Below are 24,906 nucleotides of genomic sequence, written 5' to 3'. Positions count from 1 at the left end.
AAACTATTAGACAGTGTCCAGAGGGAAATGAAGATGGTGAAGGGCTTTGAGGGGAAGCCATATGAGGAGCGGCTGAGATCACTTGGTCGGTTCAGCCTGGAGGAGACTGAGGAGAGACCTCATTGCAGTCTGCAACTTCCTTATGAAGGAAAATGGAGCCACAGGCACTGATTTCTTCTCTGGTGACCAGTGATAGGACCTGAAATGGCCTGAAGTTGTGTCTGGGGAGGTTTAGGTTGGATATTAGCAGAAAATTCTTCACCCAGAGGGTGTTTGGGCACTGGAACAGGCTCTCCAAGGAAGTGGTCACAGCACCAGCCTGACAGAGTTCGAGAAGCATTTGGACAATACTCTTGGGTATATGGTGGGACCTGGGGACAGTGAGAGCCGGAAGCTGGACTTGATGATCCTTCAGTCCCTTCCAACTTGGCATATTCTGTGAAATAAAACAGTGTATTTCAGAGCATTGCTCTGTAAGAGCTCCAATAATTAATGCATTTTGCTGAGAATGCTACTCAGAGGCCTTCCTAGTTTAAAAATTTTTGTATTTACCCTGCCCTGTCATAAGTTTACATGCAGTTAAGATGTTTTCCAGCACAGAAAAGTTATTTATATATTTCTTCAGTGATGCAGTCAGTCAAAAAAGTATGTGTAGATTTTTCATATTTGTCAAAGATGTGTCTAGACCTTCTTGTAAGATTAGTAACTCTCCACAAGGGCACACTGCTGGCTCATATTCAGCCTGATGTCCACCAGGATGCCAAGCTGCTTTCCTACTGGATAGCCCCCAGCATATACCGTGCCTGGATTTATTCTTTTCCAGATCTTGCACTTCTCTTTGTTGAACTTCATGAGGCTCCTGTTGAGCCCATTTCTGCAGCCTTTTGAAGTCCCTCTGGATGGCAGCAGACTCCCTGGCATATCAGCCACTCCTCCCAGTTTGGTGCCACTGGCAAACGTGCTGAGGGTGCCTTCTGCCCCATTGTCCAGGTAATCAGTGAAGACATCAGACAGGGTTCAATCCAGAATTGACCCCTGGGGCACACAGTTAGTGGCCTCCAACTGCATGTCACTGACCACCTTCTGGGCCCAGATATTCAGCAGGTTTCAATCCACCTGACTGCATCTCTGTTTTGCATAAAAACAGTTTGTGCTTATGCCAGGAAGTAACAGCCTAGTTTTCCAAAGATAATTAATACTTTTACAACTGTACAAAAATGTCAAGGGGTTCTCTCCATGTAATAAAATAGTGTATTTGTTTTAATTTGTAATGCAGTTACAATCTGATAACTTTTTCCCCTTGTGTCCAAGCTTTGTCCAGAACATAGTTAGAATGAAAAACATACAATTGACTTTTTTGGGTCTGTAAGAATAATTTTTTGTTGGTTTACATAATGCAGCCTTTGAACAGCAGTGTGTAACAATTAGCCAAGGGATGGAAAGTTTCTACACCTTTTTCCCTATTCTGCTATCCTTTCTACCAATTTAAAGCAAGAAATGTATTATATTGATAAGTACTAGTGGAAGACTAATAAATACCATTGTGAAGTCACGTGTAAAAGGGTGACTGCCTTTGAGCATTAAGACACTATCCCTGTTTCATCATGAGGCATTCAAAAATAGGATGAGGTATGTGTCTGGTACAATTTTGTGTAAGCCTGCCTGGTGACTTCAAGAAGCTTAGTTAATTTCCCATTGAATGAGAAATTGCTATAAAAATAAGCAACACTGCACAAATTGTATGTGTCTTAAAGCAGATTCAAATTCCATATGTATATTCATCTGTATGTGCCAGTAGGCATTAATATGAAGATACTTATTAAATGGAAAATGAGACCTGGAATCTGTTCCTGGAGGGAACTTTTTTTCCTGTGATTAGTTTTGCTGTGAATGCTTTGAAGTACAAATAACAATCATTTTATATGTGTTTTACATATAAAGTACTAGATGTTAAAACACCAGACAGAAATCTAAATTGAAATCTTGAAGCCAAGTTCACTGTTAATTAAGGTCTTTGAAGAGGTGCCTGTTTTGATGGCACTGTGCTTGTTTATGTGTGTAGTTTGTAGTTCAGTTAAAAGTAAACCCAGTGAAGCTTATGTGATGCCACAGAGCACATTGACCAAAGTGTGTATCCTCTATGCTTTGCAATTTCCCAATACTGCATTTCTTTTTAGTGGATAAAATTGAAAGTTTCATTAAAGTAATATTTTCAGTGGATAATATGCTCACTTGCTCTCTGTCTATAGCTCTCTATCTTCTTATAGTTATATGTAAAATTGAAATCCAGTACACTACTCTAGGAATTCTGTTCCTGTCAGAGAGAAATTTGAATAAGAAAACAGGTTGGAAAGAGCTGCCTTTCTTCTCCTTAATCTCTAATGATGAATATTTCTGTAATGGCAATGACAGTGCCATTCTGAGATCTTCTGGTACCTAGGGAGTTGCCAAGTGTTGTAAAGGATCCTAGTGTTTGCAGATAAATAAAGAAGCCTTCAGTTCATCTTAATGCCCTGTAATAGTTAGGTAAATGTGATAATAACCCAAACTTTATTTATCCCACGAAATAAGTTTGAGGTCTGTGGAGAAGTCTGCTCTGTCAGCTCTTTTGAGAGGAGGGTGCCTGGGTCTGAAGCTCATTGTTTTCCTTTCTGTGGTCATAGCTTGTAAGGCTTGCGGAACTTCATGAGACCAGAAGTACCTATGTGAGAGAACGGGGAGATGACATTTTACTGTTGATGATTTGGCGACATAGGGTTAATCTCTCAAAATGCAAGTGTTCAATCACATAAGTGAGATTTTGTTAATCCAATTATGTTTGGTTTGAAACTTAAACAAGAGTTGTAGAGCCTTCTCATATAGACAAAGCTTGAGAATGCAGAGGTCATCTAGATATATAACTCCAAAAATATGCTGCAGGTGAAATGAAAATGAACTTTCAAAAAGGAAATCCTCAACTCTTGGAAGAATATTTCTTAGAAAGCCAGGTTTCTTTCTTAGGAAAATACTAGTCTCAGAAGAAGATGTCTTTTAGAAAATATTGTAAATTAAGATTTTTGTGCTTAACTAGCTTCTTTGACTTTTTAATGTTTGGTTTGCTTTAGTGAACTATATTGTTGCTTTCTACTATTCTAATTCCCTTACTCATCCCCACACCATGTTCCTGACCTCTGTATCTTCCTGTGTGCACTTACTTCCATGACCTGTTTTGTCATGCTTTGGCCTAGGTCTTGTTGCAGGTTCTTTTAGATGTATTGACTGGTTGTCAGCACTTCATACTTGCAATGCATGTGTGCAGATAGTTCCTGTGAAAGCTAAACTTTAACGCAGATTAGTTATCTAAACTAGTTTTCAAAAAAAAGTATTTAAATGTCCATATTGTGATTCTGTGATTACATATTAAGTAGCTGTAAGAATTATTTTAAGGGAATATTGAAATCATTTTTACCAGTATTGTTCAGTAACCCACAGCAAGATGCCAGTTTGTTTGAGCTAAGAGTTCAAATAAAATTTTTTTGCAGCGTGGTTTTTGAATGTTTCAGAAGTGTAGTGTTTAAGTCCATTATTGCAGTTTCTGTCACCATTTTACTTACTATTTAAATAACTTTAACTCCATCTTGTATACAAGGTGTTTATTTTGCAACACAACGCTGATCGTGTTTATGGGAAGCATTCCCACAAATGTATTCTAGAATAATTGGTGAGAATAATTAAATTGCCACAGTAATTGAGCATGCAGCTTAATATTTTGCAACAGAGTAGTGGTATCTAGACAATTTAATCTTATGTGGTCTTCACTGTGAAGTATCTGGTATGTGAAGTAATGGGACACATGCCCTCGCTGTTTAGGGATAGGCTTGTTTAAAGATTGCAACATTAAAACCAAAACGATCAAATGGCCTCACCCAGCAGTTTGATAGTTTCAAGAAGCCCTGGATGGAACCTAGTGCTACCTTATTTGCAAACTTATATGTAAATTTTCAGGAAATGGACTTCAAGAACATGGTCTGAGTTAGGATTTTCTTTTTAAATAACTGTAACTGGTTTTCTCATGGTGGTTATTGATTAGCATAGCATGAACTCAAACTATAATGATATTTCTATGCTACCATTTAAGGTTTAAAAAAAATCTTACTGTTGTGTCTACTTAATTAGAACTGAGATACAGGTGAAACTGCAAACTGTGACAGCAAACTGGAAATCAGTTGACTGTGGATGCATCAGCTAATTCAGTATGCACATGGAAGAAATAGTATCTTGGGAGGAACAAACATATCCTGTGACATATTTCATGTTTATCCTACTGTGGTACTATTTTTTAGAATTCTGCCATCTTTATTCATTTATTGCCACATTTGTAGGATAGGATTTCTATCTTTTTTCTCTTATCCTTTTAACCAAGTTATTTGCTTTTTTATCAACAAACAAACAGAAAAGCACCTTCCTTATTCCCTAACTAATATTATGTAAAATTATGTGAATGTAAAAATGTCACAGTGGCTAAATTTTAGGTTTCCTTTTCTTATACCTAATGTGCTGTTTTAATATTTACATCCTTGCATTGCTTAGCATAAAAACTTAAAGCAGTTCCTGAATTATTACTGTCTAATACCTTTACTCTCAGAACCCTTATCCACTGTATGTGTAGCTCAGAGTAAGTGCTGGCTATGATTTAGCTTTCATATGACATCAAAAAAAAGTGTACTGTATCCCTCTGAGTATGTGTCTCTTTTCCCACCTCCAGGATGTCCTTACTGTTCATTATCACCTGATACCATCACCATCAAAGAGTAAAAATGGCAGCAAAGAAAAAGAAAAAGAACAGGAAAAAGAAAAAGATGCAAAAGAAGAATTTGCTGAAGCTTTAAGAGACCTAAAAATACAGTGGATGACCAAGTATGTCTGCGATCATTATTGCACAAGTTTGAAGTTCACAAAAATACTCAGAATCTGTACTTTCATGCTATATCCTCCTCTCTTCTAGGCTGGATACCACTGACATGTATAGCGAGTTGAAAGAAGCATTTCCTAATCATCTTCCTCTGTATGTTGCAAGACTTCATCAGCTGGATTCTGAAAAGGTTATTTAACACTTCTTAAACTTGATTTATCTCAACACGCTCATATAGCCTAATGAACTAAGTCTTTCTTTGTGCACATTTGAATTTGAAGTGACTGTACTCAGTATTAAAAAGCAGAAATTTCTAAATAGAATGACAGGTGCCTCTCGACTGTGATTTACTTAACCCTACAAAATAATAAATTACTTAGTCTACAACAGTTTTATTCTGAATGGTGGCTACTAAGACAAACACACATCCTATTCTGTTCCTCTTCTGGGCTGCTAATTTCTCCTAACAGCATGACTCAGACAGCTGAGGACATTAACCCTCTAAAGTGTCACAGCTAAATCCAGCTTCCATCCTTGTCCTCAAAAATGGGAACTGTCAACAGAAGAGTTTGCATGTGTTTTTTTTTATCTTGAAGACACACACCTTTGTGCATATGCCATTAACTTGAATATTTTTCTTTTCTTTATGATTTTGTTCTTATTTTATATTTATTTCTGAATTTAATAACTGCTACATTGTATAAGAGTACTGATTTGTACTGAAAGGTGATTTTCTTTCTGTAAACGCTGCATTTTGCATAGTCCAACCTCATATTTCACAGTTTGTTTTCAGTGAAATGGACTAAGTATGAAGGGAATCTTGAAGACTTTCTGGGGTGTTTTAGGCAAAATTTGAATGAAGTGGAGAAAAGAACATGCTGAATTACCAAATGTTATTTCTGCATAGCCTTACAGTCACCCTAATGTTAGTAGAATCAACAATGAAGTATTGTGATTTCATGGTGCTGTGCATCTTTATGTTCTTCTTTTAGGAACGAATGAAAAGACTTGATGAAATTGTTGAAGCTGCAAATACAGTAATCTCTCATATTGATCAAACAGCATTAGCAGTATATTTTGCCATGAAGACTGATCCCAGGCCTGATGCAACTACTATAAAAAAGTACCTACCCAGTAAATAATTTTCCTGCATCCTATTTCTGTAGTCTGTGTAATTTGTCTCTGCATGTAAGAAATAGAATGACTGCACCTTTTTTGATAATTTGTGGGGGCTTTTTCGTGGCATGGGCAATTTAAAATATGACTACACAGTTGTTGTGTTCTCTTATTATATCTCCAGAAATGCAGGGACATAGAAGTTTGTTTTTTTTTTATTTTTGGTGGGGTTTTTTTGTTTGTTTTGTTTTGGGTTTTTTTTTTTTAATTTTTGGGTTTTTTTTAATTCAATAAAATAAACAAGAGTTCTTTCAGGAGTTAAATGTATCAGAAAAATGGGATATTAAGTTGTTGTATCAAGCTTAATCTAAGCACAGAGAGACCACTGAAGTATTAGGAGAAGTATCTGTTTTGAATGCTACTTGTTTTTTCTTTATATTTTGCAACCTTTCCCATTTATATTTGAAGACAAAATTGACATCAGCCTAAGAAGTAACTGCTTCCAAGACATTTCATTTGTGAAAAGCGTGATGATCATGCCTCAGAGTATTTTTGAGACTTATTGTTCTTTAGTTTTAGATTGTTCCTCTGTTCTATCAGTATATATATATTCTTAGGAAGATAGTATTTTGAATGTGACACCTTAGTCTGGAGAATTAAGTGATGGATTTTGCTGTGTCTAGCATGGTGCTGTTTTAGTAACAGAACAGCAGATCTGAATATTAGGCCCTTAAAATGGGAGATGTATCTTTGTTGATTATTTATAAAATATCAGATTTCAATTGTAAAGCTAGTCTGTGTGTTCTAGCTCTCCTGAATCCAGATTTGTGTGTAATTCTAGAATTACTGATATAAAAGCAAAGCCTTGACATAATAAATTTAATTCTAAACATTTCTTGGTAAAGTGATCCATTAGGTCATGTGTTTTGAATATAACATCTGAAATTGAACACCAAATTCAATGGTGCTTTAAATGGATGCAATTCCTTTGAAGTCAGCAGAACTATATCTGCTTATCTTAGTGGTGGATTCGACTTTCTGTTTATAATGCCAGGAACTATAAAGCTGTATTTCTAGGTGCTGACTTTCTTTTAGAATCCTGAGTTGCCCTTACCTTAAGTCATCTAAGGCATTTAATACTTCAAGAATGATTGAGTATCTTTAATGCATAGTGTCTTTAGGTAATCTTTTATGAGTAGTTCAATTTACAGTAAATAGTCTTGTGTGTACAGCCATAAACTTTTTTAGTTTAAAGTGAGCTAGCACTGTTTCTGTTCTTAAGGAGGTATCTGCAGAAGATTCTAAACATTTTTCATACTGGATTTTTTTCTCCCTAGTGAAATGGAAAAACAGAAGAGTACTTTAGTGGATGCACTTTGTCGAAAGGGAAGTGCGCTGGCTGACCAGCTTCTTCATCTGCAGGCCCAAGAAGGGGCTGCTTCCAGTGATGCAGAAGGCAAAGATGAGGATCATGAGAGCTGCTCAGAAGCATTGACAGAAACATTCTGGGAAACAACAAAATGGACTGATCTTTTTGACAGCAAGGTAAGAGACCAGAGCAGTTTTTTTTTATTTGCATGTTGGGTTTTCTAATGGTTTATTCTGGAATTATGCACTGCCTTTATGTGCACAGCCTTGTACATTCCTGCATCCTACTTTTCCATGATGTCCCCATATGTTGTGCTTCCTTTATGACCTTTTTCCGCAGAGGTTTTGCTAGGCCTGTCAAATCCATGGTAAGCCCATCTCTGTTTAAGTGAATGTAGAGGTTAAGGGAAGGGTGTAAGACAGTACCAGATTTCCACAAAAAAACTGCTTCCTTTATTGAATTGCTGCTTTCTGTACTTTCCAGGGAATATTTTTGATTAACCTCTGTGCTGTGTGTAGCTGTAAACACAGAAGTGTGCAGCATCCCTACCCTGTTCAGTCCTGCATGCTGTAGCCTCTTCCACACTATGAGCAAGAGTTTTGTTTTGCTGTCAATAATGTCTGTAGAGGTAAAGGAAGAAACCCTTGGAAATAATTACGCTTACATACTTATTAGCACAGACTTCCCTGACATTTCAGAGTTCCTGATCCTGAGAGCTGAATTTTTTTTCTCCTTCATTCAAGATGGCAATTACAGAAGGGAAAAAATAATCCATTGTTGGAGATTAGTTGTGTAGCTTTTAATTTAGAGAGGTTATGACTTTTTATTTTTAACTTTTGAGCTATTGATGTTAATTAGCTCCTGAGCTTAACTGTCACATATGGCTGCGTTTTAGTGGAAGATGGAGTGATCAGGGTGTTTGTTGATGGTAATGTAAAATTACCAAAGCACTTCAGATAGTTACAAAAGAAGACCTTTTAAGAGTAGAGGAAAAAACAAAATAAAACCTTTAACTTCCTTGACAGTAGATAAACTTTCTGTAAGAACTCATGGTTTAGGTGAAGGCCTGGTCAAGAAGGTTGATGATGCTTACCATCCTTGCCTTAATGTTTATGTCCTTGTACACATACATCTTTTCAGCATATCTCTTCTAATTGTTAACTGATGGTAATATCATGTAGCAGATTTTGTGCTTCAATCATATTGTTTGGCACATGATTTTCTTGCTGTCTGTCTGTAAATGCAATACTTTGTTCCAGCATAGTAACCCCTGGTTTACTTCTGTCTCCTGTTTTATTTTTTAAAGCTGATGGGAATAATTTTAGTGGAAGAATGCCAGTATAGACATTTTGTTGAGATTTTCACTCTTTGGCTTTTATTTCAAGACAAGATAGCATTGTTGAGCTGCATGCTCTGGGCCTGGCATAATTAACTCTGATTTGAGTTCTACGGATTAGGAGTTGAACCTCTCTTTAACTGTCTTAACCATGGAGTTGTCAAGGCGTATATTCAGGTTTTGCTCTGAAAATTGATTCTTCTGTATTGAAGATCAAAACTTCTCTAGATTTTTGTAGTATTTCATATGGAAATAACTTCCATCCTGTTTATGCAGTACATTTGTCTTCTTTTTCCTACTTTTTTGAGTTTTATTACTCAAATTGAAATCCAAACTGATTGACTGTCATGAGACCTACAGAGCTACTCACAGGGTGCAAAAAACGACAGTTCCGTAGGTAAAACAAAAGCGTTGCACAGAAGCAAAACAAAACAAGGAATTAATTCACCACTTCCCATGGGCTGGCAGGTATTCAGCCATTTCCAGGAAAGCCAGGCTCCATCATATGCAGCCATGATTTGGGAAGACAAACACCATCACTCCAAACCTTCTCCCTTTCTCCTTACTCAGCTTTATGTGCTGAGAATGGTGTCATATGGTGTGGGATATCCCTGTGGTCAGTTGGGTTCAGCTGTCCTGGCTGTGTCCCCTCCCAACTCCTTGTGCACCACCAGTCTTCTCGCTGCTGGAGTGGAATGAGATGCAGAAAAGGTCTGGACTCTGCAAGCGCTGCTCAGCAACAGCTAAAACATTTCTGAGTTATCAACACCCTTTGCAGCACAAATCAAAAACACAGCCACATCCCAGCTACGGTGAAGAAAATTGATTAGCCCATCTTAAACCAGCACAGGTTCAAAATGGAGCAGTCAAGTCAGATAGGGGATAGAACTTGTGTGGATGTCCTTCAAAGGAGAGGTGTCAAGAGACAGTTTCTGAAGCAGTGTGTTGGAGATGAAAGTGTGGAGCTCTTGTTTTATGTAAACATGGCTGTATAATATTGCCATTCAAAAGATGGAACATCTGGGTGAATAAGGATGGAAATCAGGCATTTAAATACTGCACTGATCATTCAGTTATATGTATATATATGACTTTAGATAGAAGCATTGCTCTAAGTGTGCTTAGTTCTAAGCTTTCTATAAAGTTCATGCAGCTGTCAGTAATTAAAAGGCTAAATAAATTTTTGAAAACCAAGAGAGATCATGTTTTTGATTGTTTCTAAAGAGGAATCAGGAGCAGCATCAGTTTTCTGTGCGTTTCTTCTCATGTTCTCGTAAATAAAGTACTGTCCCTTGTTTCATCTCTCCTCTGCAGATGTAGTGTCTGGACACCACAGGGCATTTGGTAGTTCCTTTGAATTGTCTGTTTGTCATTGAAGTAACCTGCTTGTTGCCATATTGTAGCAAGTATGTGGGGAAGTAACTTTAATTTGGATAATAAGTGCCCTTGTTCATACTTTCAGCTATTGTCTGAAGATTCATTTTCAACTAAACTTGAAAGAAAATATTTATGTCCCCTGTGTACACAAGTTTTCAAATGAGCTCCAGTTAAGACAGCTTTATGCAGCAAGTATTTGATTGATTATGCTAACATGTTTATGATAGTACTTTAGTCCTTTTTCCTAGAACATGACTTTAAATTTTGTAGACCAGAATCCTCAGTTTTAAACACAACTGCTACAGGAGAGTAGTAGGATGCTGTGTGTTTGTTATTGGGAATGACCGGTCTGTGGAATGTAATGCCCCTCAACCTTTGTTAGCCATGGAGGAAAAGCAAAAAGTCACACTTAAAAATAAGTAAAAGGCCCACACCTTTCCATCTTACCTTTTAAACATCTTTAGCCTGGACTGGCTTTCCTGATACTGTTTGCATGATCACATGCAGCTTTCTCTTCCAGGTGATTATATTTAGTCACTGCCAAAAATGTGTTGCTGGATTCCCTTAACTTCCTTTGCTCAAAAATATGGGTTCTTTTTTTTTTTTTTTTGTTAATGTAATTTTTATTTGTAATAGGGCAGTTAATAGAGCAGAGAATAATCAAACTGAGCTAAGAAAGCCTAGTTTATTACTATAGATGTATATGAACCTAAAAAACTCATTTGTTGGAAATTGTCAACATTACAACTTCAGTATTCTTACAAATAGCTGGAGCATGTTACTAGAGATTGTATTGTTTAACCTAGTAATTAAACTATATGTAAACGTAGGTATATTTTAATCAGCTCTTTAAATGATTAATTAATTGATTATACAAGTCTGTTTCCATAGGTAACAACATTAGAACACTAGAAAAGTTTCATTAGGTGTTCTGGTATTTCTGGATTTAAACATGCATTTTTACAGAGTGTTTTCTAGCTTTTAAATACTTCAGCCCCACAAATGTCTTCAGAGAGATCATTCCAGCATTTTACTGTCCTAAATATGAATCTTTATAGCCAATGGCAAGTTAGGCAGCTAGTTAGGAGGTGGACATCCAAACACTTTTATGGGTCTGGCTCCTAGCACATTGTAGTATTCTAGACCATTAGTTTGGGGGATAAAGTATCTAACAATGATTGGTTTGTTTTTTTTTTCCCACAGTACCCTAGAAGTATGCATTGCCTTTTGTCAATATACTTCTGTTGCTCTCTCTACAATTTCTGACCCATATTGCTTGTTACACAAAAGCTGGCCTTCTTCATTACATAGTTATGAAATAATATCAAATACTTTGAAGTCATTACTATTCTTTCATCTAACAATTTGGTTTTGGATACTACAAATAGGTTTAGTTGGTGGTTTTATATATTCAGATAGCAGCTGTTTTCTCTGTTATATCTTAGTAGTACTCCTTACATTTTCCTTACACATATCAAAGAATCATAACCTTTATTTCTGTGATCTTATAAAGCTTGCAATATTTTATCTATAAGGCTTAATTTGGCCAATATGCGTACAAGCTGTAAAGTACTATTTCTTACCTAACATCTTTTGTTCATAAACAAATTCTGATTTTAAAGCAAGTCGTGCATTGTTCATAGCTTCTTAAATGCTAATGAATTTTTAGTAGTTTTGCTGAACTTGTATACAGTTGATTGGGGGTTTTTTTACGAACACTAAGACACAAATTATTGTCTTATGTCAAGAGCTCTTGGAGCATTGCTTTCAACCTTTTGGTTCAGCAGAGAACCTTTTTCTCATTTAGAAATACCCAACCTTTTATTTGGCTGGAGCAAGGGTATTTCGTAAAATGCTTTGTTTTCTTGCCACAAAAACTCTAGGAAGCCCTGTTACGAAAGAAATGCTGTCAAGTGGCTTTCCTCCTGCCTTTATCACTGATGTTCAATAACCATTCAAAACTTACAGGGTCAGGTAAGAGCTTTCTTCATAGAGCAGTGACATTATTTCTGGTTAGCCTCCGAAATGTTATATTTGCTGAGAGCTCCAATGCATTTTTCATTTGACTTTTTTTTGTTTGGTTTTTTTTGTTGTTTTGTTTTGTGGTTCTATCATCTTTTACAGAAGACAATTTTTTTTTTAAGTTTAGTTTAGCAAACTAAGTCTGCTAATGGATCCACTCAACAGTTATTTAGAAATGTTTGCTAATTTGTTTTGCTTTAGGAAAATATCCAAAATACTTGGATTGAGAATGCAGCATGCAGAGTATTTTTCCAATAGCAATATTTGGAAAATTGTATATGTGAATGGTGCTGTATGCTCATTGTTGCATATATGTGTGTGTTGTAAGCTACAACAGCTTAAGTGAATATTTCAACACAGTAAAAGAAGTATTTGAAGACAGAAGAATGAGCAACTCTTGAGTACTTTGGCATAGTATCTTGAAGCTTCAAAATTAATCCTTGACTTGCTTGATAATTAAGTTTATTTCTTTTTTATATTTTAACTATTTCTTGATCCTGCAAAATCTTGTGCATGTGATTAACATTAAGTGGAAGTGTTCAGGCTGCTAAAACTAGACAGGTCCTTCACTCCTTGCAAGATTGAGATCTCTGGTTCCATAATGTTTATATTCTTGAGAAATATTTTATTTTTTTCTGTAATGCAAAACATATTTCTGAACATCCTTGAAGGGTTTTTATTAGCTTTTCTTAATGGGTTATTTTAAGTGGGAAATCTTCAACTTTTATCGTGGAGTCAGAGCAAAGGAAAAATGTAATGAATGAGGGAAAATGAATAGCAAGCTAAAAAAGATTTCATAAACACTGCCAACGACAGACACACTGCCATATTCACCAACTTTACTGCTATGTCGCTCTTCAGTAAAAAATAAAAAATACCTTGTTTCACTATGAGTGTTCCAAAGGGAATATATGAAAGTGTCATGATTGCTCTAATTCTTAGTGCTGCAGCTGGTGAAATGGTTTGAACCCTCTGGCAACACCCTGAACGCTGTCGGTGTTTAGGTATTAAGAACCTGATCTGTTTTACGTTAGGTCTTAGGTAGACACATTCATTTTCTCACATGAACTACTGCATTGGTAAGGACTGTAAGGTGGCTTTTTAGAAATGATACTATCAAGAAGGAGGTTTTTTATAATCTCTTCTTAAAAAATTACCAATAGTGAGGAGCTGACCTAAAACCTGAGGCTTGTCTTCATGCTTACCTGTCTTCATTGCTTGTTTATAATTATGTACATTTCTCTATCTTTGTCTGTATATATCATTCACTGTGTACATTCATACTTGTTTCTGCAGTAAGTTTGTGACTACCTAGGAATTAAAATTCTCAATTTGCTTTTTGCTTCTCTGGGTCAAAAATATACCTGCTTGGTTGGTGATTCTTTAGTTACCTTTTTAATGTGCTATATAGTTGCCTGTAGAGAATGAAAATCCAAAGAAGCTAGAAATGTGACAAAAAATTAAAATAATGACATCTGTGTTACATAAGTTCTGAAGTCAAATATGTTTGTGAAGTCAGAAATAGTCTCTAGGAAGTTCATGTTTATGACTACTACTGTGAATCATGTTATACTGCAAATATCTCATGTAAGTGTTTTACCTGCTACCTGAACAGAGTTTGATATTACTTGAAGCCTTGTAAGATACTAAAATACCTAATTTACTTTGGTGTTTTTAATTTGCATTGTAGGTTTTGACTTTTGCCTATAAGCATGCATTGGTAAATAAAATGTATGGAAGAGGTCTCAAGTTCGCCACAAAACTTGCAGAAGAAAAGCCAACAAAGGACAACTTAAAAAACTGCATTCAGGTAAGGAGTGTTTGGTCAAGTAATGGGGCTGCGTTCATGCTGCGTAAGCTTTCAGAAGTAAAATATAAGTCCTCTGGAATTTTTTGTACTCTTCTCATTTTAGAAAGCACTAAATGTAACATTTTAACTTTATCCAGATTTTGTAGCTCAGCCTTCACTTTAAACAGTGATTTTTTTTTTCCTTCCTTTTTCTAGAATAACTTATTTGTGAGTAAGTGTTGTTTTCAGCAGATTTACTTTTTCGAACTTACTTCGGGGCATAAAGGAAGTAGAGACAACTTAGTCAAAGAAATCTGCATAAAAATGCCCTTATGTTGCTGTTACTGTTATTTTTTACTATTATTAATCATGATTCCTGCTCATAGAATTTAACGAAGAATTAATGGGAATTCCTAAGATTAAGCTCTTGCGCATTACATTGAAAGAATGTGGATCATATAGAATGGGGAGGAGGGGTCCCCCCTTTCAGGACTGAGGAATTCAAAGCTTACCAGATCTTCAATCTGTTTTCTTTCTGATAATAGAAATTTTTAGTAAAATGTTGATATCAGTGCAGTGTTTGTTTAGATTCAGATATTAAAAAGATTAAGACTCATTTTTTTTTAATGCATGCTTTTTTTCTTCAGCTAATGAAGTTGCTTGGATGGACTCATTGTGCAACTTTCACTGCAAATTGGCTTCCTGTGATGTATCCACCTGATTATTGTGTATTCTAGAGAATCAACAACTGTAAAATTACAATGATTTTATATGGGACAGGATAGGAAAAGAGAAGTTTGACTTTTTATTCGAACGCATGTTTTCGTTACTGAATGCTGATTATTAAATTGTGTGTATTTATCAGTAAAGGCACCTGGGTATGGCTTAATACCTGTTAACCTAACTCCTGTCATCAGGAGTTCCTTATTGTGCATCCCATTGCTGGCAATGGATGTGCCAGAACTGCCAACATCAAGGATTTGGAATTAGTTTGGAAAGAATTGCTGCATGCATGTTATGTTCTGAATTGTTACTTTTAACTGCAAACTGGTAAAAGTTCTGTATTTTTTATGGTACACTGAATTTTAACATGTTTGATCTTAATTTCAATTGTATGAAGGCCTTAAAGCTACTTCAAGAGTAGCTAAAATTTTACTTATTAGATGAAAATAATGGACACCTGTATTGTTTGCAAGAGTTTACATTTAATGTTTTTAAGAAAAATTCAACCTCTCAAACAGTTGCAATGTTTCTCAGAATTGCTGATGCATAGGTACTCTTGTAAATTTTCAGAACTCTTCATTTTGGAGTGATTTCAGGCAAGCTCAGAAGTCCTGGTGAAGCTGACTATGATGACAGGCTGATACATGTATAAAGGTGCCAGACAGTTACATCTTGATCAAATATTGTAAAGCTATACATAGATGTTTATTAATGTTAAAAATATAAAACACAGCAGAATAAATGTGCAAAGTTGAAGATCAAAAAACCACCATGTTCACTCTGATACTTTACAAGATTTTTATAATGAATAAAAATACTGAAGCTAAAAATTGTACTGGTTTCTGGATGAGTACCTAAATAAAAGTTGCTGAAAGAAAGCAGCTTACAAACAGCAGTGCAGCCCAGAAGATCAATGCTTTTTGTTAAAGCCTTCTTACTAACATTGTTCCTTCAGTGGAGGGGAGTTGGTCAGTTTGAACACGTCATATGTATCAGCCAGAGACAAACTGCTGTATCTTTTGCCTTGCTGGATTTTTTTTTTGTACTTGCAATGCAAAACTTGGATGCAACTAAGTTAACAATCTAAAACTTAGATGCATCTTTACAACCATAAATCCACAGAAGGTGCAACATAATCTTGGAAAGCATTCCAATCTGTGAGGTGCTGCCACTAAATAAAGATCAGGAATAGTTTTTGCTTTAATTCTTTCTAACTGTGGCTTTAAGCAGCTTGACATTTGATTCTGGAAATTCTGCTAGAATGGTTGTATTAAATATATTGCAAACTTTTTCCAAAAACTCGTAGTCTGTACTGAATCTGAATTTATTTGCCCATAGTAATACTGTTCCTGGCTTACAAAAGTACACCATTGTTGCTAGCAGGGGGTCCAGAGCTCCATGATGGTACACAACATCAGTTGCCAGTATGAAATCATAATGGTAAGTTGATACAGGAAAGTCTTCATTGAGGCCTTCTCCCCATATCAGTTTTCTCACTTCAGGTTTGTGCATATTCAGGTTCTGTGTATTTCTTGAAATATTATATGAAAGATTTTCAAGAACTTCAGGCAAATCAGTAGCTGTAACATGAGCTCCTAAAGAAAATGGGAGTTTGTTTCAATTCACAGAATCACTAAGGTTGGAAGAGACCTTCATCTGTCCAACCATGAACCCATAATCGCTCCTAAACCAGATCCTCATGTCCCACATCCCGATGCCTCTTGGATGCTTCCAGAGACAGTGACTCCACCACCTCCCTGGTCAACTTATTGCAAGGGTGCCAATCCACCCTTTCTGTAAAATAAATTTTTTTTCTAATATCAAATCTGAACACCCCTGGCATAATTTAGGGCTATTTCCTCTCATCCTTTCACTTGAGACAGGGCAAAATTCATAGGTATGTAGTTGAACATGTATGAAGCTTTATCTATATAACTGGTCCAACCTCCCCTTCCCCGATAACTAGGGTAGTTTAGTTAACAAAACGGTATTTTACAATAGTTTTCATTTAACAAAACACAAAAAAAACCACAAAAAAAAAGTGACAAAGTTTGCTTCAACTGTTGTTTCATTGCCTTAAAGTGACAATGGCAGAGCTAGATCATCATTCACTAAAATCCAAAAGGAAATACAAATTTACCAACCTAAGATACAGGCCACAATGGAAAGCAAGCCTGTTCCAGCACCAATTTCCAAAACTTTTTTGTCTTTGAGGTTGAATTGTTCTTGATTTGATTCCAGATATTGAGATAAAGCCAGTGCCTAAAACAGTTAACACATATCCATAAGAGGGTAACAGCTAAGTTGCACAAAATTTCATTAGAAGTTTTTATACAAGGGTGTTGGTTTTTTTAGTATAATGAGAAACAACGAAGGGTGTAACAAAAATGTAAGATGGGAAGAATTGTGATGTATCCTGGTTTTTTTTATATATTAAAAAATTAAAGCAGTTTATTTTTACTTTTAAGTTTATGTGATATGGATTTACTACACACTTCTGCATGAGTCCTCTGACAGCTCAAGACAGAATCACAGAATAAGCTGAGTTGGAATGGACCCACAAGGACAGGCAGTGTTAAAATGTGAACCATGCAGTCAGAACAGCAAAGTTTAACAATATGTAGGAAGTAATGTTCTGATTTATTATCCTAAGTGTTATGCTACCACTATCATAAAGTAAATTTAGGCTTCGGCAGAGATTTTTGAAAAAGCTTTTTTTGTTTCAATTTTTTTAGCAAAGAAAATATTAAAAATTGGTTATTTACAAACTCAACACTTGTTTATTAATAATAGTATAAACTTTGAAAAGAAACAGTGCAGCACTGTATGAAAATATTATCGGGCCTTTGTAAAGATTTTGTCAGATAGTAGAATATAAGTGGGCTGTTTATTAACATAAACTGATGCCAAAGAAACTGTCTTCCCCATTTTGCTTCTCTTCTTTAGAACTGTGTTACTGTTTTAACTCTTGTGCTTTTCATAATGCAACACTGTCTACCTGCTCTGGGAAAGCTGACAGCTAATAAATCACTGGTCCAATTTGTGCAACCTCTCAATTTTCTTGGAGAGTTTTACCATCTGCATTCTGACACTTGATTAATGTGCAAATTGATGATCTGACATTTCAAAATAAGATACTGTTTCACACACCCATATGCTCTCTCTCTATTGTTTTGAAATTGTCTGCCATTTTCTTGTGAGCTTTTTAAATAAATGTGGATCTGAAAAATTTTGAAATCCTAATTTTCTTGTGTTTATCAGTTGACCCTCTCTTCCCTCAAAGGCAGTTTTCTTAGCGTAAAATTCTGGTTTTAAGCATAGGAGAAGCAGAGACTGAAGAACTGCTTACATGTATGATTTTCCATACTGTAATGAAACTGTTCCAGCCTTTTCTTTAAAGGAAGCATATTTAATCATTACAACGTCCTTTATTTATTTAATCTCTCACAGTTTTATTTTTCAGCCTCCTTTTTGTACTGCTGATTATTTTCTTGCCGGCAGTGACTGATTGGAAGCATGGAGGAAACTGAATGTTTCTTCCTGAGTTCCCTTACTGAATTTTTTTTCAATCCCTACATCCAATGTACAAGTGCTTTGGTGCCAGTCCTCTTGGCATGAACTGGCAAACTGCCCTAAGGCAGAGCTTTCTGCTGAAGGACTTCATTCTGCATAGGGAAGCTTCCATTATCAGAAGTGTCGTGTAAGAAAGCTTCCTTGATATTTGTGTGCTGCTGTCCTGGTTTGCTCTTGTGTCACGTGAGCTTTCTGTGTGTGGTCCTGTGTACTTACCCCTGGCCATACCACAGCTCCAAAGTGTTCTATGGACTCCTGAATGACAATCTGATGGCCAACGTATGTATAGTGCTCCTTATCAAAGTAGTGTGAAACTCTAGGAACCCAGTTCTGCAGTATTTTAAGAGTTACCGGTAAACCTGTGAGAGAAAAGTTGGAATTTCATAAGTTTATATGCAACTTGTTAAAGGGCAAAATGTATTTGACATAAACAGTATGTAGGCACATGAAGTAGAAAAGCTCTCAGGAATCATAGAATCCTTGTTAAATTGTTAAGGTTGGGAAAGATCTGGAAGATCATCAAATCCAACTATTAACCAGCCCAGCACTATGTTAATCGCTAAAACATGTCCCCAAATGCCACATCTACACATCTTTGGAACACTTTTGTGGGTGGTGATTCTCCCACTTTCCTGAGCAGCCTGTTCCAATGCCTGACCACGCTTTCAGTGAAGACCAGTTGCTGTCCAAAACCAGAGAGTCTGGGTGGCCAGGGAGTGAAAGGAACAATGGTCATTTCCTGCCATTCTAGGTATTCACATGGCCAATTTAGAGACAGAAATGAACCTTTTAGGAAAAGTTACTAATTCAAATACAAAACTGCTAATAACAGCTGGAAGACTTTCAGGATCAAGTTAGCTTGTATTTTGGTGTTTGTGCTGTTGGTTTCGTTTGTGAGGCCAGCAGCTCTAGAACAGCAAGCTTTTTACCTAAGGACTTAGGATTTACATCCTACATTGAAGGAAACCTAACTCTTTCTTAGTGGGTTTTTTTTAAGCGTCCTTCCACAGAAGGAGGGTTGTAAGACACTTTTTATGTTGGCATACGCAACATAGTTCAGCAGGTCAGTGCTACAGTTGTCCTAGGGTGTCTCATCATAGCAAGGAAGCTCGTGGGTGAGGTTTTTCAGATTTGTGCTGAGGCTGTTCCATCTGAGCTCACTGAAAACAAGGACACTATTCTGAATGACTGAACTTTTGTTGCAAGGATAGGCGTAGAATTAAGTGCAAGGGAAAACTTTGCTCTGGCTTGCAGGGATTTTAACTGATGCCTGCCTGGAATCCTTACTAGCTGCTGGTTGGAGCAGTTTGGCCTGTTGAAATCTGTAATGCCGTGGCTTCAATAGTGCCAGCCCGATCAATGCCTATTATAACCATATCTCTTTTTTAAGAGATTGTAATTGAGAAATAATTCTTAGATGTCTAAGTAAAATCTAGAGACCTTTTAAAATATATGTCTTAATTATGGAGATAGGTATTTTTTGTAGATTTGAACAGATAATATATGCAAACATAAGGGGAAATAATGGGGAAAATTTGATATCAAAGAAAAGTTACATGATGACATCTACTATTTGAAGACGGACAAAAATCAAAGTATGATATGCTAGCATGCCATAGCAATTGCAGTATTTAAATTGGATTAAACCTGCATCAGATTCCGCATGCTCAGAGCTGCAAGTACAGTTTTCAGAGTCATACTGCTCTTCACAGGTTTCTTCTTCCTTGGATTGGCAGTCCATTGTTCTTTGAATTTTGTTGGGGAATGGTTGCTGCTGTGCAGAGATCATCGAAAAAGAGCTGAAACAGAAGGGGAAAAATAATGTTTTAAAATCTTGCAGGCACTCTGTTCATATGAAATATGACTGGAAAAACAGTAATTTAGGTGGCCTTTGGTGGCCTTTTGGGGCTTTTTTCCGTGATGGATTGAAGAAATCGGATGAGATGTGACATCCCCACTCCACTGGGTGGTACAAGCTGTTTCTGGGAATGTAATCATGCTGTCAGAATTTTTATTCTCTCTCCTTTATAATTTTTATTGTTGTGTTTATTTTATCATTTATGCAGAAGCTTAGCATTATGTCACTGAATTGATACCACTAGTCAGCCTGAAAATTGAACTACTCTTACAAGTTGAAGTAATAGCTGAGAAAGATAACTGCCTTAATATCTGTGACTTTTTATGTGTAATTTACTATTTTAAAAAAACTTGGGACTTATGATTCCAGAGACAAAACTCTTTCATTTGCTGCAGTCAATGCTTTTGATTTTGTCTCCTTGCATAGAGTTGCCTTCTCTTCCCTGTCTATTCCCACAGAACTGCTAACTCTATTGCACTGAAATGCAGTGAACTGCAGAGTATGCAGATGGCAAGTCAGGAAATCATCGCAGTGAGAAGGCTAAATCCATAGGGCTTCTTGGATAACTCTCTCTTGTGCATCCCCAGTGTACAGGGCAGCACCCAGTCTAAGAAGGAACTGATTGATACCCGCTGACATCAATAAAAGCAGGAACAGGACTTGATAGACTTTATATAGATTTGCTTGGAGAGACATCGGTCAGTGAAATTCTTTGCTTGACTAGAGTTTTCTTCAGTGAAGCACCTATATATATGCATATGTCTGTGAGTATGTGGAAATATATATATATAGACATAGATATATACACAGACACATCTGTATGTAAAGAGCAAAAGGTTCATAACTTGCTCTGGCCAGAGGCTGTACGAGTTCACCTTTCCCACCTAGCATGATGGCTGGAGTGAGCTGTGTTTTTATCCATGATAAAAACATTTATCCGTTCTGCTCATTTTTGAGACTGCATATTTGCTCTCTCCCGCCACAGGCAGTGCAGACAAAGTGTTGTATCATTTGGGTTGCATCATTCTGCAGGAGGCTGTTTTAGATATCCTGACTGGAAGGGGTGAATCTTTGGCAGTGGCCAAGATGTTTAGCAATGCCTGCAGGTAGTTTTTTTAAGGAGCAGTGTGACTGCTGACTTATGTGAGTGATTTAATTTGCACATGATATTGACACCATTGCAATTCTACTGATACCTGATATATTCCTTATTGCTGTTCTTTTTATTCACAAGGACAGGATTTCTGTTCTAATTACTCTGACACTGCATTTGTTCCGTCTTGGCAGTGATTTTGGACTGGTACAGAAAGGAGTGCTTTAAATCAATTTCTGCACCTTTTTTTTTTTTCCTTTTCTTTTTTTCTTTTTTTTCTTTTCCTTCAAAGCGCCTCCATCTGGCTAGTAACAAGATCTGGCTTTCCCCCATTGTGTGTGATTTGAAGTATGACGATGGTAGGTAGGAGACAAGTTAATGGTGCAGTCATTGAATTCCCTGACAAGAGTGAGTGCATCCATGTTCACATTCCACGTCACAGTGGGACTCCTTCCACCAAAAATGCTTTTTTTTCATTTAATCAAAAGTAGGCTTCTGGATTTGAGAAATGTCTCCTTTTCATGCCTTGAGCTGGAATAAAATCTGCCCATGTTTTAATGTTTTAGAAAATCTCTGTGAAAAATATTTTCAGACTTGTACAATTGGGAAGGTACGTAATGAAAAGAGAAGAATCTGTCAGAACTGGTGATGGATACAGCCAGAAAACATTTGGTTGAAGACACAATAGTCTGCACATTTTATGTTGAGACCAACAGAGCACTACATTCTCATTTTTGGGGGTTTGAGGTATTTGTTTTGGTGGGATTTTTTGTAAGGCTCTTGTAGCATGATTTGTGCTATTTAAGTGAAAAAGCCAATTCTGAAACAGAAAAGCAGGAGAAAATGTTACCTTGTCCAGTGCTCTACTATGTATAAAACCAGAAGTCTTGTTTAATGAGTAAACTGTTAATTTGTCAGTTTGGGTGGAAAGTGATCCCCCCATATTTTTTTCCTTGCTTAAACAAGTTCTTACTACAACAGGTCACAATCTCAGTTGGCTGTGGGTGGCAGTGAATTCCAGAAAACAGCTTGGAAACATGCTTAATAAATACAAATTTGTTGATCAACTATTAAGTACCTGCAGCAAATAAAATTATATCTCTGATCCTGATATATATGCATACTCTATATATGTATACCCTATTATCAATCATTCAGATTCGATTAGACATGTAAAGTTACATTTTCAAATTAAAAATCGTTATGCTTTCCCTCACTTTGTCCTTTGACTTCCCCTAAAATGGGAGTCTGCTTAAATATTTATAAAGGAACCTTGCTGGTTTTGCTAAATCCATTTAAATGATCAGGAGGCCTGAAATCCACACCAGTGGTTACCCTGCTGCTGGTGTGGTCCTTAAGACATAAGTTGCCTGAGCTCCTAGGTGGTGATTTGGGGGGATAAACACTATGCACTCTGTGTTTGTATGTCACCTGACACACTGGGCTCTGGTTTTTGGCTGGACCTTCTGGATACTATAATAATACCTTGTGAAGGTGTAGTTTTTGCTGAACAGAAAGGGGTTTATAAGTGTGTATACATGTATATATATGCATGTTCATTCTACTGCCATAATTATTCAATGACATATTTTGTAGGAGTTAACAGTACGTCTTTTATTAGATGCAAACAACAGGAAAATGCTTGCAAATAGGTGGTGTTTGCATTATTGCATTCTCTGTGTGTAATATGTTCAAGTTGCTGCTGCTCTCCTGGAATTACAAAATGTTTTGATATTTTTCTGATCCATATTTTACTAAAAATTATGTTTCTCTGAAAGAATTTTGGTTTGATAATGTTGCAAGCAAAATCTGTTCCCTTAGAAAATGCTGGCTCTTTCTGAATGTTAGCAGCTAGGGTTTTTTCCAAATTAGTCTTGTTGGGAAATAATTATCTAAATTCTTTCTGAGTTTTGAAACTAGTATCAACTTCATTAATAGTCTTAAGCTGTTGTGAACAAAACTTAGAAAATCACATTTAATTTCTTCAGAACCTAAGGAAGAAAGAATAATTCTCAAACCTATATATATTTGACAATATTACATGAAATTAACAAGGTAACTCTTAAGGGGCAAATTGTAAGATGATGATAAACCTTAAGACAGCAATTTATCCCCTATATGAATAAACTTTGTGCCTCTTAAACTGCTGAAATCAATTACTCTGAAAGAGCTTTTAATATCCAGTTACATTGCCAAAAAAAAGTAGGTTAGTGAGCAGTGCTGTGTCACTGGGTCTTCAGCTGTAAACACAACTCTGCTGAAATGTGTTTCACCTCAGCACAGAGTTGCTCAGTGTAGTCTGTGTTAGTTTAAATACTTGGGCAAAAGCCAATTTAATTTTCTCACATGGAAAATGCTGTTGCAGTCTTTTCTTTGCAAGACTGGGCTTAACGATACTTGAACCGTATATTAACATCTGTTTCTTAGAGCTCATGCAATTTTCTCATGTTACCATGCGCTAAGTTTAAAAAACCTCCACCAGCAATACAAACGCTAGGAAATAAAGGAAATGTCAATGTTAGGAACATCACCATAGTAAATCTATGTGGTGTTTGAATCCACAAGGTAAACACACCCAAATACCGCAAGCCAGCAGTGACCGTCACTCCGCACGAAACAGAGAGCTGGATTCTGTTGGCTCACAGAGCTGACCTGAAATACAAGAATTCAGACAAAGGTATTTCTATTGTTAGTTAGCAGGGAACACAAAGGCACATCAGACAAGGTTAGCTGGGCAGCTGTGTGGCGGTACCTGATGTGACAGAGGGCATGGGAAGTTTCCTGTGGGTGGATGCACGCTCCAGAGGTTTTTTATACAGGCGTGCACCTGAAAAGAATAACTTTCCCCTTCAGCCAGTCCGATTGCAGGTTATTTAGAGTAACATTACCAGGCAGTGCTCAAAGAACTTACCATGTTACACTTAAGTCTTCCACATGTGCAGTACAAAATCAAAACTCTCTTAGACTTTGAAGTCCCAAGCATACAAACCTTTCTCAGCTCCTCCAGACTCTTGTTCTGTTTTTGCAGACGACGTATTCCCTGTGTTCGCCTTACGTCAGCGGAGCTGAACTTAGCAAGCAACTTACCGTGGGCAAACTAGCACATAAATAATGAGTGTGGCAACTTGGCAGCAGCCCAAATGCAGGGAAAAGTTCATGAAGCTCCCACTACCAGGAAAAGGTCAGGTCTTCCTTGCCCTGCTGAGCGTCTGGCTGGGGCAACTGTGGGTACCCTCCCTGCCCTGAGTCACGGACAGTGTGGGGAAGAGTCAGTCCTAAGGAAAAAACAACTTTCTCATCATCTTCACTGCAGGTCATAACCATAGGAAATATTGTATCCACTGAAAGAGGTCCCACTTTTATCAGAAGATCTTCCAACTGATTATTTTAAAACAGATTGATGGATGTCACAGATGTTGAAGATGAACCAGATGTGTATTCCTTACACATTTCAAGAATTGGAGAGGTTTATTCATTTATTAATGAATGCCTTATCAAAGACATTTATTCCTTTGCTGTCCTTCTGCCCTCCCTTCTCCTTTGTAAAGATTTTGCCAAAAGTAATTCAATCCCATTAGAGGACAGAACAATTTAAAAGATACTTTGAAAGTCACTGAGTTAGAAAACACCCCCTGGCTAATTAATGGACGGATGGAAGCTGGCAAAAGAAATGGGGGAGGCAGAGAAAATGTAGATTTTTAACTCAATTTATAGGCATTTTCATTTTGGGGTGAAAATTTTGAATTTAGGTAATGCTCT

At 36.7% G+C, this 24,906-nt stretch overlaps 2 protein-coding genes across 10 annotated transcripts in view; one reads left to right on the top strand and one right to left on the bottom strand.

Moving 5' to 3' along the window:
* TPP2 (tripeptidyl peptidase 2) overlaps nt 1-15,456 on the top strand; it is a 50,959-nt gene extending 35,503 nt beyond the window's left edge. For 2 of the 3 annotated variants that reach the window (XM_005516474.3, XM_088051093.1), the window contains 6 exons: nt 4,745-4,896; nt 4,985-5,081; nt 5,884-6,014; nt 7,345-7,552; nt 13,802-13,921; nt 14,548-15,456. In XM_005516474.3, coding sequence (XP_005516531.1) covers nt 4,745-4,896; nt 4,985-5,081; nt 5,884-6,014; nt 7,345-7,552; nt 13,802-13,921; nt 14,548-14,637 — 798 coding nt within the window. In that variant the 3' untranslated portion in view covers nt 14,638-15,456. Of the gene's footprint in view, nt 1-4,744; nt 4,897-4,984; nt 5,082-5,883; nt 6,026-7,344; nt 7,553-13,801; nt 13,922-14,547 lie in introns of those variants that run through there. The other variant, XM_088051094.1, reaches the window with a different exon arrangement.
* Nucleotides 15,086-24,192, bottom strand: METTL21C (methyltransferase 21C, AARS1 lysine). Of its 7 annotated transcripts, none has more exons than XM_088051101.1 (6): nt 24,137-24,192; nt 23,723-23,799; nt 19,844-19,995; nt 18,413-18,555; nt 16,768-16,885; nt 15,086-16,218 (listed from the first exon to the last, which is right to left on the bottom strand). In XM_088051101.1, the coding sequence occupies exons 3-6, from the start codon at nt 19,983-19,985 to the stop codon at nt 15,824-15,826; spliced, it is 798 nt and encodes a 265-aa protein (XP_087907227.1). In that variant the 5' UTR covers nt 19,986-19,995; nt 23,723-23,799; nt 24,137-24,192; the 3' UTR covers nt 15,086-15,823. The 7 variants fall into 7 exon arrangements, with proteins under 7 accessions (XP_087907227.1, XP_087907222.1, XP_087907221.1 ...); XM_088051096.1 differs by having other exon boundaries at nt 24,059-24,150; XM_088051095.1 differs by lacking the exon at nt 24,137-24,192 and adding an exon at nt 23,900-23,974.
* Nucleotides 24,193-24,906: the final 714 nt, after the last annotated feature.

This window comes from Pseudopodoces humilis, chromosome 2 (genome assembly GCF_049639895.1).
Source record: "Pseudopodoces humilis isolate 2021_Gansu_Grassland_sample_001 chromosome 2, ASM4963989v1, whole genome shotgun sequence".
In the NCBI taxonomy this organism is placed as follows: Eukaryota; Metazoa; Chordata; class Aves; order Passeriformes; family Paridae; genus Pseudopodoces; species Pseudopodoces humilis.
The sequence above is the reverse complement of the archived record's forward strand: the minus strand, read 5'-3'. Positions and strand labels throughout refer to the sequence as shown.

Excerpts from the sequence above, each read along its gene's own strand:
- METTL21C (XM_088051096.1), bottom strand. The coding sequence starts at position 24,130 with ATGCTTGGGACTTCAAAGTCTAAGAGAGTTTTGATTTTGTACTGCACA. Across the intron at positions 23,800-24,058 it reads GAAGACTTAAGTGTAACATG|GTCAGCTCTGTGAGCCAACA; the intron begins GTAAGTTCTTTG and ends CTTGTATTTCAG. Across the intron at positions 19,996-23,722 it reads TGCTGGCTTGCGGTATTTGG|CTCTTTTTCGATGATCTCTG; the intron begins GTGTGTTTACCT and ends CTTCTGTTTCAG.